Source organism: Pyrus communis, chromosome 6 (genome assembly GCF_041283825.1).
Source record: "Pyrus communis isolate YQ-2024b chromosome 6, ASM4128382v1, whole genome shotgun sequence".
NCBI lineage: Eukaryota > Viridiplantae > Streptophyta > Magnoliopsida > Rosales > Rosaceae > Pyrus > Pyrus communis.
In genome coordinates this window covers 6,521,317-6,534,901 of record NC_142570.1, presented here as the reverse complement: position 1 = coordinate 6,534,901, position 13,585 = coordinate 6,521,317, and the positions used below count along the sequence as shown (strand labels likewise).

The window sequence follows — 13,585 nt, the reverse complement described above, 5'->3', positions numbered from 1 at the left end:
CTTTTCGTCAACTTCATTAGAAATTTGTCAAAATGAGTTATGTTGGAAGGATCATTGCTACAATTTGGTTAAAGTTGAGGGATCATTGCTCCAATTAGGTTAAAGTTGAAGGACCATTTCTCTAGTTGGATTAAAGTTGAAGAGACCAATGGTAATAAATTTTTAGTTGAGGGATCATAGCTTCACGCTTTGATGAGTTGAGGGCCCAATGGTAATGAATTTTTAGTTGAGGGGTCATTGCTCCAGTTGAGTTAAAATTAAGGGACCATTCCTACAAAGTTTTGAAAGTGCTTCCTAAAAAAGCATATGTCATGTGCTTCTCTAGAAAGTCTCTCTATGACTTATAAACACTTCCAAATTTTTCTCCCAGTGCAGTTCAAAATGCTTTCAAAAAAACAATTTTTTAACATTCCACATTCCATAAACAATCTCAGACGAGTCCTTGATTATCAATTAAAGTTCTTAAATTTTTCATTAGAAACATGTTAAAAAGTTAATTAAAAATCCAAGTGTTTCCTAAAAATCACTTTAAATTGCTTCCTGATTAAGCACCAGCTAGGTGCTTAATCTGAAATTTGACACAAGATAATCTGAAATGGCTTTTGTTTTTCATATGTATTTACTCAGGATTCTTCAGAAAGTCACATGATGCAGAAGTTGGAGGCTGCTAAAAGGTCAAAACAAGTTGCAGATTTCTTACATGGACATAAATTTGGCAAACTTGGACAACAAGGTTTCATCCCTCTATCCGATTTTCGGAATCCCTCTATCCGGGTGTGCATTAGTAAATCATGTTAAGGCAGAGACATACCCAAGCTAAGAATCTGGAATATGTACTACACTGGTAGTTGCTTGGTCTTCCTTCTTTGACGCTTTCTTTCTCTTCCTCTCGGATTGTGGTTCTTTGGCTTTCAGATCATTGCAGAACGACCTCAACATGGCGGCCAGATGTTCGTTTCTATGCACTGAAACCGTGTTTTCCAAGAAGAATTAGTACATCCAGAGTCCAAAGAAAAAAGCTCAAACAAAAAATATAGATGACTGAACATAATAACTAGGTTCATAAGAATTTGGGACACATTGTTGTAACATTCAGTCTCGGTGGAGCTGAAATCAACGAGAACTCTAGGGCTTGAAGACTCACCAGAAAGTATGACATCTTCCATGTTTGCTGTTTTACGACCACCGTGTTGAGAAAATAACTCGAGGTCCTTTGCCAGCTGTTCTGCTTTGCACAAATTGCAAATCTTCCATTAGTAATCCATGAGTGCTGCAAATCTTCAATTGCAGCAATCTAAACTTTCTTTCACAATGATGCATCAAAAGCTATCTCACAATTTTCAAATCATCACATAATATCTCTCACGATCCCTCTTACCAACAAATCTAATCCGAATTTCAAACGAAATGCATTCATTCTCCTCCTAGTAATCCAACTTCCAAATCAGACCTATCATTTTTCAATCGAACTCCAAAAACCCAATTCAGAAACTAATTTTCCTACCAAAAGAGGCAGTCCATTTTGGAGTATCAATCACCTCCTACCAACAAATCTAACTGGAATTGCTTCGGTCCACGCAAACGACATTCGTTCATCAAAATTCATTTCTGCTCCGAGTAAGGAAGTGGCCCAATTCCTAATCCGACATTTCATTTCTCTATCAAACTCCAAAAACCCAGTTCAGAAACTAAAATCATTACCAAAATAGGCATTCCGATTCGATTTTCAATCACACAAGCACAAGAATTCCACCGCTCTGTTCCATCCGGTTCTATCATCGATTAAACGAAACTGTGCGGTCATCGCAATTTTCCCAAAATTCTTAATTGTAAAGCAAGAAGCAAAAAGATCAAAGCTAAACACAAAATACCTGTATACTTGAAGGCCAAATCGGCAATGCAAGTCATCACGGGGCCTGAAATCTCCATGTCATTTCGCTTCGCTGCGCAGCGAATGGGGAATTTGTAGACGAAATCAGAACCTTCCAAATTAATGAAATGTTGTGGAAAATTGGAGAATGCGTGCGTTTACCTTCGGCTTCGGCGATATGGATGGTGGAGAGTCTGAATCGATCTCTGAGAAGCTCGCTCACTGAGTCGTCTTCCTCCCTCTCCATTTTTTACTCTTCTTGCTCTGTGGGAAATTCTAGGGTTCCGTTTACTTATACCAGTTGCGCGCGGGAAAACGGATCAAACGCAGCGTTTGGTAAATTGAAATGGAGATTGAACTTCGCGGGTTTAAACGCACCGCTTTGCTCAGCTATTGTGTTTTGTCGTCTCATAGTATATTTGTTTTTCTATATTCCAAGTACGAAGACTTCAACTTGGAAGCCTCGTATACATTCCTTTAAGCCTGACGTAACAGAAAAGTTGGTCTTTTTAATTGAAAGGTCGCTGATTTGAGTAGTGAAAATAACATTTTTATAAAAGTAAGAGTAATGTTACGTATGATATACGTTGCCCTTCTTCGACTCTCGTAAAGCGAGGAGTCGTATTGGCATGGGATCGTGCTTTTTTTTTTATGTGCAGTTGGCTAGATGCGATGAGTTTGATAACAGTGCAGTTTCGAGTCGTGGATGTAATCTTTTTGCAAAAGCAAGGGTGGTGTTGCGTATGATGTATGTTCAGCTCTCGACTTTCGAACGTATGATGTATGTTCAGCTCTCGACTTTTGAAAAGTAGAGAACCTTATTAGCTTATGATCATTTTTTTTATGTGCAGTTGGCCAAATGCGATAAGCTTGATAACAATGTGATTTTGATACGTGGTGGCAATCGAGGTTTAGGATGAAAGGTTAGTGTAGAATTTTGGTTGTTTTAGGTTCCATGGGTCTGACTAGGGTTATGATGTACTGGTGATGAAGGCTTCGTAGTTGCTAGTGTGGATATTGTCCGCTTTAGTTGTGCAACGTTGACCTGCTTTAATTTTTTTTCATTGATCATTATGGTTACAATTAAAAAAATCTGAGTGTTGATGTTAAATTGAATTGAAGTATTAGTCCATGAATTTGTTATAATATGAAGTATTGGTCATTTTGAGTAATTATGTTAGAATTTTAGTCAATTATTTGCCTTTTGAAACCCTTCATTTTAGAGTTTTAACGATGTTATTAAAAAATATGATTGCTCTACCCATAAATTTGTAGTTCAGCGACCAAGGCTTTAATCGGGTCAAAATTCGGGGACCAATGTTCCAATTTTCTCTTACAACTAATGTCTTTGATATATTGTAAGAGAATTGTTATTGGCATTTCAAAATTCGCATTCTACATTCCAAACTTTCTATATTTAGAAGAAAAAAAAATATATACTTGTAATGAGTGTAGAAAGAGATTTTTGAAGTGTCATATCCCGGCCCCGCCCCTCACTATATCCTGGGCTCAACTCCACCGTAGCACGATATTGTCCACTTTGGGCCCCTACCACACCCTCACGGTTTTGTTTCTGGGAACTCACATGAGAACTTCCTAGTGGGTCACCGATTCTGGGACTGCTCTAGCCCCAACTCGCTTAACTTCGGAGTTTCGATGGAACCGGAAACCAATGAGCTCCCAAAAGGCCTCGTACTAGGTAGAGATGAGAATATACATATAAGGTTTACATGATTCACTTCCCTGGGCGATGTAGGATGTTACAATCCACCCCCCTTAGGGGCCTGATGTCCTCATCGGCACACTTTCGACCAGGGATTGGCTCTGCCATAGCACGATATTGTCCGCTTTGGGCCCCGACCACACCCTCACGGTTTTGTTTCTGGGAACTCACACAAAAACTTCCCAGTGGATCACTCATCCTAGGATTGCTCTCGCGCGATCTCGCTTAATTTTGTAGTTCCGATGAACTTCGAAGCCAGTAAGCTCCCAAAAGGCCTCGTGCTAGGTAAAGATGGGAATATACATATAAGACTTACATGATCCACTCCCCTGGGCGATGTGGGATGTTACAATCCACCCCCCTTAGGGGCCCGACGCCCTCGTTGGCACACTTCCGGTTAGGGATTGACTCTGATACCAAATTGTCACATCCTGGCTTGGCCCCTTACCATATCTCGGGCTCGACTCCACCGTAGCACGATATTGTCTGCTTTGGGCCCCTACCACACCCTCACAGTTTTGTTTCTGGGAACTCACACGAGAACTTCCTAGTGGGTCACCCATCCTAGGATTGCTCTAACCCAAACTCGCTTAACTTCGGAGTTCTAATGGAACATGAAGCCAGTGAGCTCCCAAAAGGCCTCGTACTAGGTAAAGATGAGAATATACATATAAGGCTTACAAGATCCACTTCCCTAGGTGATGTGGGATGTTACATGGAGTGTCAATAACACTTCCTTGTTGTAATTGTAAGCATGTTTGAAGTACGGTTTAAGCTTATCTAATGAATATGTGGCATGAAGTTCCTACAACGTTTGCTTTCAACAGGGTAACGTTCGCAAATTAAATTCATGATTTTAGGATAGGTGCTAATATTTTCATAATTAAGTTTATCCTTATGTCACTTAATACTACGGTTTAATGATATTCCTCTTCATTTTTAAGTGAGAAGTCCTAGGTTTGGTTCTCGCCGATGGCAAATTTGAAGCACACTATTGCTGGGCCGTTGTGAGACTTAACTCACTCTCCCGCCCCCTTAGTGTAGATTAGACCTGGCATTTCAAACCCGACCCAACCCGACCCGTTAAAATGAGTATTCGGGTAAGTGTTTAATGGGTCGGGTGGTTAACGGGTCATTTTGGGTGAATCTGTAAGACCCGTTAACCACCCGTTAACACCCGTTATTGAGGGCTTTTGTGTAATTTCAATAGTCAATAATGAAACCCCTGCTGTTGTATCAGCACCTCCAATGCATTTCTTTACTCCCGTCATTCTTTGGTCCTCTTATTCGAACTCAGCTGATGACAATTCCACATCAGAAGAATCATATGTCAAAACTCAGCTGATGACAATTCCATAGCAGAAGAATCACATGTCAATGTTGCTGTTGCTGTTGCTAACGACGACGACGAAGATGATGATGATACTGAGTTGGGAGTCTCGGATTTGGGTCTTTCTCGAAATGTGAAAAGCATTGTCGACATCTTAAGTTTACGAAGCAAGTCGTTAGGCTCTGAGATGAAGAGGAAGCTCGATCAATGTGGCATAGCAGCGTCGTCAGAGCTGGTGGTAGCGGTTCTTTCACGCGTTCGCAATGATTGGGAAAGTTTGACACTGCTCACACTCTCTTGATCATGATCAGGAGGTACTCTTGCGTTCATGATGTTGGCAAGGCTATCAATACTATGCTTATAAATGTTCAGCTCTCAACTCTCGAAAAACGGAGAACCTTATTTGTTTAGGATCATCTTTTTTTATGTGCAGTTGGCCAAATGCGATAAGCTTGATAACAATGTGATTTTGATTCGTGGTGGCAATCAAGGTTTAGGATGAAGGGTTAGTCTAGAATTTTGGTTGTTTTAGGTTCCATGGGTCTGACTAGGGTTATGATGTACTGGTGATGAAGGCTTCGTAGTTGCTAGTGTGGATATTGTCCGCTTTAGTTGTGCAACGTTGACCTGCTTTAATTTTTTTTTCATTTGATCATTATGGTTACAATTAAAAAAATCAGAGTGTTGATGTTAAATTGAATTGAAGTATTAGTCCATGAATTTGTTATAATATGAAGTATTGGTCATTTTGAGTAATTCCGTTAGAATTTTAGTCAATTATTTGCCTTTTGAAACCCTTCATTTTAGAGTTTTAACGATGTTATTAAAAAATATGATTGCTCTACCCATAAATTTGTAGTTCAGCGACCAAAGCTTTAATCGGGTCAAAATTCGAGGACCAATGTTCCAATTTTCTCTTACAACTAATGTCTTTGATATATTGTAAGAGAATTGTTATTAGCATTTCAAAATTCGCATTCTACATTCCAAACTTTGTATATTTAGAAAAAAAAATATTTACTTGTAATGAGTGTAGAAAGAGATTTTTGGAGTGTCACATCCCGGCCCGAGCCCTCACCATATCCTGGGCTCGACTCCACCGTAGCACGATATTGTCCGCTTTGGGCCCCTACCACACCCTCACGGTTTTGTTTATGGGAACTCACACGAGAACTTCCTAGTAGGTCACCCATTCTGGGCTTGCTCTAGCCCAAACTCGCTTAACTTCGGAGTTTCGATGGAACCGGAAGCCAATGAGCTCCCAAAATGCCTCGTACTAGGTAGAGATGAGAATATACATATAAGGTTTACATGATTCATTTCCCTGGGCGATGTAGGATGTTACAATCCACCCCCCTTAGGGGCCTGATGTCCTCATCGGCACACTTTCGACCAGGGATTGGCTTTGCCATAGCACGATATTGTCCGCTTTGGGCCCCGATCACACCCTTACGGTTTTGTTAACGGGAACTCACACAAGAACTTCCCAGTGGGTCACTCATCCTAGGATTGCTCTCACGCGATCTCGCTTAATTTTGTAGTTTCAATGAACTTCGAAGCCAGTAAGCTCCCAAAAGGCCTCGTGCTAGGTAAAGATGAGAATATACATATAAGACTTACATGATTCACTCCCCGGGGCAATGTGGGATGTTACAATCCACCCCGGGCCCAACGCCTTCGTTGGCACACTTCTGGCCAGGGATTGACTCTGATTCCAAATTGTCGCATTCTGGCATGTGCCCTCACTATATCTCGGGCTCGACTCCACTGTAGCACGATATTGTCTGCTTTGGGCCCCTACTACACCCTCACAGTTTTGTTTCTAGGAACTCACACGAGAACTTCCTAGTGGGTCACCCATCCTGGGATTGCTCTAACCCAAACTCGCTTAACTTCGGAGTTCTAATGGAACCCGAAGCCAGTGAGCTCCCAAAAGGCCTTGTACTAGGTAGAGATGAGAATATACATATAAGGCTTACAAGATCCACTTCCCTGGGTGATGTGGGATGTTACATGGAGTGTCAATAACACTTCCCTATTGTAATTGTAAGCATGTTTGAAGTACGATTTAAGCTTATCTAATGAATATGTGGCATGAAGTTCCTACAACGTTTGCTTTCAACAGGGTAACGTTCGCAAATTAAATTCATGATTTTAGGATAGGTGCTAATATTTTCATAATTAAGTTTATCCTTATGTCAATTAATACTACGGTTTAGTGATATTCCTCTTCATTTTTAAGTGAGAGGTCCTAGGTTTGGTTCTCGCCGATGACAAATTTGAAGCACATTATTGCTAGGCTATTATGAGACTTAACTCACTCTCCCGCCCCCTTAGTGTAGATTAAACCTGGCATTTCAAACCCGACCCAACCCAACCCATTAAAATGAGTATTCGTGTAAGTGTTTAATGGGTCAGGTGGTTAACGGGTCATTTTGGGTGAATCTGTAAGACCCGTTATTGAGAGCTTTGGTGTAATTTCAATAGTCAATAATGAAACCCCTGCTGTTGTATCAGCACCTCTAACGCATTTCTTTACTCCCGTCCTTCTTTGGTCATCTTCTTCGAACTCAGCTGATGACAATTCCACATCAGAAGAATCACATGTCAAAACTCAGCTGATGACAATTCCATAGCAGAAGAATCACATGTCAATGTTGCTGTTGCTATTGCTAACGACGACGACGAAGATGATGATGATACTGAGTTGGGAGTCTTGGATTCGGGTCTTTCTCGAGATGTGAAAAGCATTGTCGACATCTTAAGTTTACGGAGCAAGTCGTTGGGCTCTGAGATGAAGAGGAAGCTCGATCAATGTGGCATAGTAGCCTCGTCAGAGCTGGTGGTAGCGGTTCTTTCACGCATTCGCAATGATTGGGAAAATTTGACACTGCTCACACTCTCTTGATCATGATCAGGAGGTACTCTTGTGTTCATGATGTTGGCAAGGCTATCAATACTATGCTTATAAATGATTTCACTTTGATATATATATGCACACACACACACACACACGATGTTAGTTAATGTCTGTAATTTTGGTTAAAAGATGTGTAATTTGTATTGGAATTCAAAATGAAAAAAAAAAAAAAAAATTGTTAACGGGTGTTAACGAGTGAAACGGATGACTTATTAAATTAACGGGTTGGGTTTGGGTGACCCGTTAGCTTAACGGGTTGGGTTCGAGTGACCCGTTAAATTAACGGGTCGCGTTGAACTCGACCCAAACCCAATAAACCCGACCCGTTTACAGGTCTAGTGTAGATAATACCGTTTCTTAAAAAAAAAAGTTTATCCTTATATTATGGCTATGTAATGATGGTTGGAAGATAATGAAATCATTTTTGCATCTGCCGTTGTCTCCAAACCCAGATTTTTGCATATCACAAAATTAATAATATACCAAATATGTAACCACCAAAATCTCTGATTTCCTTAACTGGCGATTCGTACCACATCTGGGCTCAAGGCAATTCCTTAAATCTGCCAAAACTGATTAGATTACACCAAAAACCATAAGATTTGAAACCGTCACATGATGATAGTAATTCACGTGTCATAACATCAATGGTTGACAGACTTCTACACTCCCGATGCCTAGAGTATATTTTTAATAGATATATACGTGTTGCAAAATAACTGGATTGGTAACCCAATGTAGCAAAGTTACGGTCACACTGAATTATTTCTCCGCTGAGAGTGCCTATGCATTGAAGATTAGGCTGTAAATTTTACTTAATTTGTAGGATTTACTAGCAATATATGGGCTGTAAATACTTATAGGAGGAGCCATTGTCCCAAAAGCACAGTCCTCATCACTTCTAACCAAAACTTTTGTGTGATAAGAAGACCCTTCGGTCTCCTGATGGCATTGGAGTCTATGAATCATGAAGCTGCCAGTCCTAGACCTGACCAAGCTGACAAGCAGCAAACGCCGAACGGGAGCAGTGAAGACAAAACGAAGATCACGAGGCACCCTCGATGGACCAGACATGAGACCTTTGTCCTCATAGAGGGCAAGAGGGTCGTGGAGAATGCAGTCCAGAGGGGCCAGCGATCTACTTCAGCGTTGGGGGCAGAAAATTTCGAACCCAAGTGGGATTTGGTCTCGTCTTACTGCAGGCAGCGCGGCATGAGCAGATTGCCGGTTCAGTGCAGGAAAAGATGGAGCAATCTGCTTGTGGATTTTAAGAAAATCAGGAACTGGGAGGCACAGATAGAGCGAGAGGCCGAGTCTTTTTGGGTGATGAGGAATGATGCGAGGAGGGAGAGGAGGCTGCCTGGGTTCTTTGATCGGGAGGTTTACAATGTGTTGGATGGAAAGGAAGTGACTGCAACGGAAGCCTGTCCACTGGCATTGTTTATGCCGGGGCAAACAGATGCGATGGATGGTGATGGAACAGAGGAGGCGGCTGCAGAGGAAGAGGAGGAGGAGGAAGGACCTGAGAAAGATTTACATGGCGGTGGAGATGATATGGCAGAAGATGGATTATGTTCAGATTTTGAGGAGTCTGGGCAAGACAAGACAGTCAAGAAATCAAAGAACGAAAACATTATGCAAGAAAGTCCAACAAAAACAGTCACAACTCCAATGCCTAATTCAGGTGATTTATTTTCTTTGCATCAAAATCATTTCATTACAATTGTGAATTGTCATCCTATAAGCTTTCGGGTTTATGATTCTTCATCTGAATGCAAAAGGTCTATCTGAATACCTAGTCAAAACGTAACACATTGGGCTTGAAGCAAACATACAACTTGAATTTTGTTTATTTGTTGTGATTCGATTATACAGGGGTGGTAAAGGAGAAACGAAGTCTAGGCTCAAAGACTTCTGGAGAAAATATTTATCAGGAGAAATGGAAGCAGAGGCGGGTGTCGACAGATGAAAGCGAACACAGCAGCAACATCGACCAGCTGGTCAAAGTTCTGGAAAGGAACAGCAACATGCTGAGTGCGCAACTTGAAGCTCATAACATAAATTGCCATTTAGAAAGGGAACAAAGGAAGGAGCAAAACAACAGCATACTCGCTGCTCTCGGCAAGGTCACAGATGTTCTAGCAAGAATTGCTGACAAACTATGATCAAACTTCGTGGTAAAGCGAAAAATCCTAGGAAGCTGCATACACATCTTTATCTTAGGCTCATTTTTATTTTCTTCTTGTACTAGTTATTGACATAAAGCTATCAAATTTCTTTCTTCGAGTCTTAAGTGGTTAATTACAGACAACATCAGACTCCGTAAGAGATACACAGATCATTGTTAGCTTCGGAAACTTGATCGTTGCATCTGCTTACTGTTATGGTTATCAAGTTTTTGCCATCTAGCTATGCAAATCGAAACCAGGATAATAAAATTTCAGAATTGTTTCTTGGGATCGAAGGCAACGAATTTAAATTTCATATAAAGACACAAAATTGTCATCATACAATTAAGATTGATACATGAACATCTAGTTTATAAAGAGTACAAAAGCCATACATACACGAAGAGGATGAGATTCGTGAGAACGTACATGTAAATGAGCTTTACAACCAGTTAGAGGAAGATCCTAAGAATTTTCTGTATCAGAGCAAAATGCAGAACTCAAATATGGCATTCTTCCTCACTTAGCAGGAACAGCCTCGACCAGCCTTGAAAAATAAAATTGTGTAGTGGTTAGTCCTCTCTTCCTTATCCTCCACCCAACCTTCTTCAAGGCTCTCTCCACATCTGCCTCCGAATGTAGATACGCCCTTGTTGCCTTCGAAGGCCCCGGGAACAACTCTCCTATCCTCTTCAGCACATCATAATACAATGTCTTTGGTGCAAAACTTATAAGCAAGCGATTCTCCGCCAATGAAGCAAGATGGGCAATCATCCCATCAGCCTTGCTCTGCGGGTAATGAATCAAAACATCAAGACAGACCACTGTATCGTACTTCCCATCCAAGCTCTCCAAATCCTTCACTTCGAATTTCGGCAGTACTGGCCCTGCTGAGAAGCCATTGCTTAACTTAAGCTGCTCTTTTGCCTGCACAAAAATCAAAAATTTGAGATTAAACCACAGTCACCACCCACCAGCAACTCACATTCAAGCAAAACTATCACCAAGAAGACTAAAGGACCATTTGGGACTGCTTCTGTAAGAAGCACTTCTGGTTATAAGTACTTTAGCTAGAAATGCTTTTATTACAAAAACACATTGAAATTATTTTTCAAGTGCTTCTATAGAAAATGCTTATAGGACCCATATAATACTTAAAGGTTTTTGTGCTAAATGTAGTCAAAAGCACTTTGAGTGGTGGTAAGAAAGTGCGAGAAAGTGCTTTTAGCTAGAAGCAGTCAAACACTAACCCAGATTAGCAAAATCCAATTCTACCATAACCCACATTGCCAATTTCCCCAATTCCATCGAATTCAACACTTCTTTCCAAAACCCACAACCATAACAAGCAGCTTTTTTTCAAAATCACTAATTCAAAACTCACCTGCTTCTCAGCCTCTGCAACCATGGCAGCTGAAATATCCGCAGCCGTGACAACCGCCCCTTCCTTGGCCAACGGAATGGCCAAGCACCCGGTCCCACACCCGGCGTCGCACACAGAGACCCCCTGAAGTGGGCCCTCATCGGTCAACATCTTCATCACATTCTCAACGGTCTTGGAGTGGCCAAGCCTGATGTCCCTCTGAACCCTGTTGACGTCATCCGTCTCTCCGTATATCTTCTTCCACCGCTCGAACCCGGACTTGTTGAAGTAGTCCTTCACGACCTCCTTGTCGCCGCCGCCAACCTCCTCAGCCTGGAGGCGGCGCCTGTTTTCTGGGTCCGATAAGGAGAGCGCGGCGGCGAGGGCGGCTACCGAGCCGCCGCCAATGGCGGCGATAGTGGCGCTGTCGACGTCGGCGGGAGGGAGGACGAAGAGGGGCTTGACGGTGGTGGTGGGGGCAGGGGGTCTTAGGGTGGTGGGTTTTGTGGGCATTGGGGAGAATATGGGCCTGGGATTGGGGTTGGGGAAGTGGAGGGGTGAAGATAGCGAGGCGGAGGATGCCATTTTTTGTTTTTGGGTACTTCTCTCTCCGACCGGCGAGAGAGAGAGTTGGAGCTTAACTGTGTCTCTGTGTACGTTGGATGGTTGATGAGCTTATCCTCGTTAGGATAAGAGACATCGTGCTTCCCGATTCCCGCGGGCCCCACTTTGTTGGGCTGTGTTTGGCTTGGGAATATTTTCGAGTGCGTCCCGTCGTGCTACATTACTTGTGCACTCGATAGTTTAAAATACATTAACATCAAGTAAGATTTCAATAAAAAATAGTAAAATTTGAACATGTAAAATTACATTATTGTTCATTAATTTTTTTTTGTGTGATAAAAGGCTAAGTAATCTTTTCACCATCTTTTGGTTGACAAAGAGGATTTCATTAATTAATAGAGATATACGAAACCCTTTTGCATTTGAAAGAAAGAAAAACTAATGAAAAGTTTAAATTTTTTTTAGTTTTAATGAAAAATAATAAATAAAGGTATAGTGAATAATACCAGGAAAAGGTAAAAATGTGGTTTTTCGTTAAAAGTAGAAATGTTTCGTTAAAACTCCCAAAATAGTGACAATACTAGAGAAACCGCATTTTATAGTTCACATGTAAATCATTTTTTAGGGATCTTAATACAAGTAGGTCCCAATTTTATTATACAAGTAATTCACATGTGGTATTCTTAACATTTTGACATAGCGAAAGTGATGAGTTTAGAGATTACAAATGATCATCCTTAGATAGAACTCTGGAATACCAGAGGTTGTGAAAGAAACTCTCGTTTTCTGAATTTTTATTCAATGAAAAGGTTGCTCAATACAAGGCCTAGGAACATACTATAAAGGCTTGCTCAAGAAAAATAAAAGCAGCTAATAAAATCCTTGAAACCCGAAAAGACAAACTATAAAGAACATAAAACCCTTGAAAAATAAAAAACCTCATTTGTTAGTAACTTGCAGTTTTGACGAATTTCTACGAAGATGGTTTGAGGCACTTTTGTGGGAGAATTGCGTTAACTGATTTTTGCGAAAAGTGGCTAGAAAGGACCACCTCTTCTACGACCGCGTTATGGCTTACGGAGAGAAATCTATTAGGCCAAATGAAAGTACCGCTCATTTGAACAGTCTGAAAAGTCCATAACATCCATTTTCGGGATATGGCAGTATCAAATAATTTTTTAACCCCTGAATTACCAATTCTCCAATAACTTTTTTTACTTAAATGATGCTTCCGACTTTTAACTCTTCCGCATCTAAAATAATACCAAATTCGTCATTCATTTTCCTTCAAAAGAATCTTACATGCATCCAATGAAAAATTTCATCAGCGCCTCCTAGGCTTGTATTGGTGGAAAGTGATAATTAAGAGGAGAGAGAGAAAAAAGAGAGAAGAAATCACAACACTCACTTGTTATTGGTATGAATACGTGAGAAATTTTCTCCTTGCATATTCACTCCATCATAGTAGACTCGTATTTGACCATAATGCTTAGGGGTCTTCTTCTTGTGTGTGTGTGTTTTGATAGATGGTGACGTGGTATGACTGAACTTCAGATTTTCTCGTTTAATTTTTTTTTGTTATCGTTTTTGATTGACTTGAGATATTAATTCGACTTCTTCTGTTTAAGAGAATAAGTTTAATTAAAG

The 13,585-nt window shown here is 40.8% G+C and overlaps 3 protein-coding genes across 3 annotated transcripts; 1 reads left to right on the top strand and 2 right to left on the bottom strand.

Moving 5' to 3' along the window:
* Positions 1–588: 588 nt before the first annotated feature.
* LOC137709849 (protein MHF1 homolog) lies at positions 589–2,191 on the bottom strand. Its single transcript, XM_068448831.2, has 4 exons — positions 2,033–2,191; positions 1,872–1,943; positions 1,145–1,225; positions 589–965 (listed from the first exon to the last, which is right to left on the bottom strand). Exons 1-4 carry the CDS (start codon positions 2,115–2,117, stop codon positions 817–819), a joined length of 387 nt encoding a protein of 128 aa, XP_068304932.2. The 5' UTR covers positions 2,118–2,191; the 3' UTR covers positions 589–816.
* A 6,564-nt stretch (positions 2,192–8,755) lies between these two features.
* Positions 8,756–10,114, top strand: LOC137710445 (trihelix transcription factor ASR3-like). Its single transcript, XM_068449468.2, has 2 exons — positions 8,756–9,527; positions 9,719–10,114. Exons 1-2 carry the CDS (start codon positions 8,789–8,791, stop codon positions 10,006–10,008), a joined length of 1,029 nt encoding a protein of 342 aa, XP_068305569.2. The 5' UTR covers positions 8,756–8,788; the 3' UTR covers positions 10,009–10,114.
* Positions 10,115–10,302: 188 nt separating this feature from the next.
* On the bottom strand, positions 10,303–12,041 carry LOC137710447 (magnesium protoporphyrin IX methyltransferase, chloroplastic). Its single transcript, XM_068449469.2, has 2 exons — positions 11,396–12,041; positions 10,303–10,938 (listed from the first exon to the last, which is right to left on the bottom strand). The coding sequence occupies exons 1-2, from the start codon at positions 11,957–11,959 to the stop codon at positions 10,531–10,533; spliced, it is 972 nt and encodes a 323-aa protein (XP_068305570.2). The 5' UTR covers positions 11,960–12,041; the 3' UTR covers positions 10,303–10,530.
* Between the last annotated feature and the right edge of the window lie 1,544 nt (positions 12,042–13,585).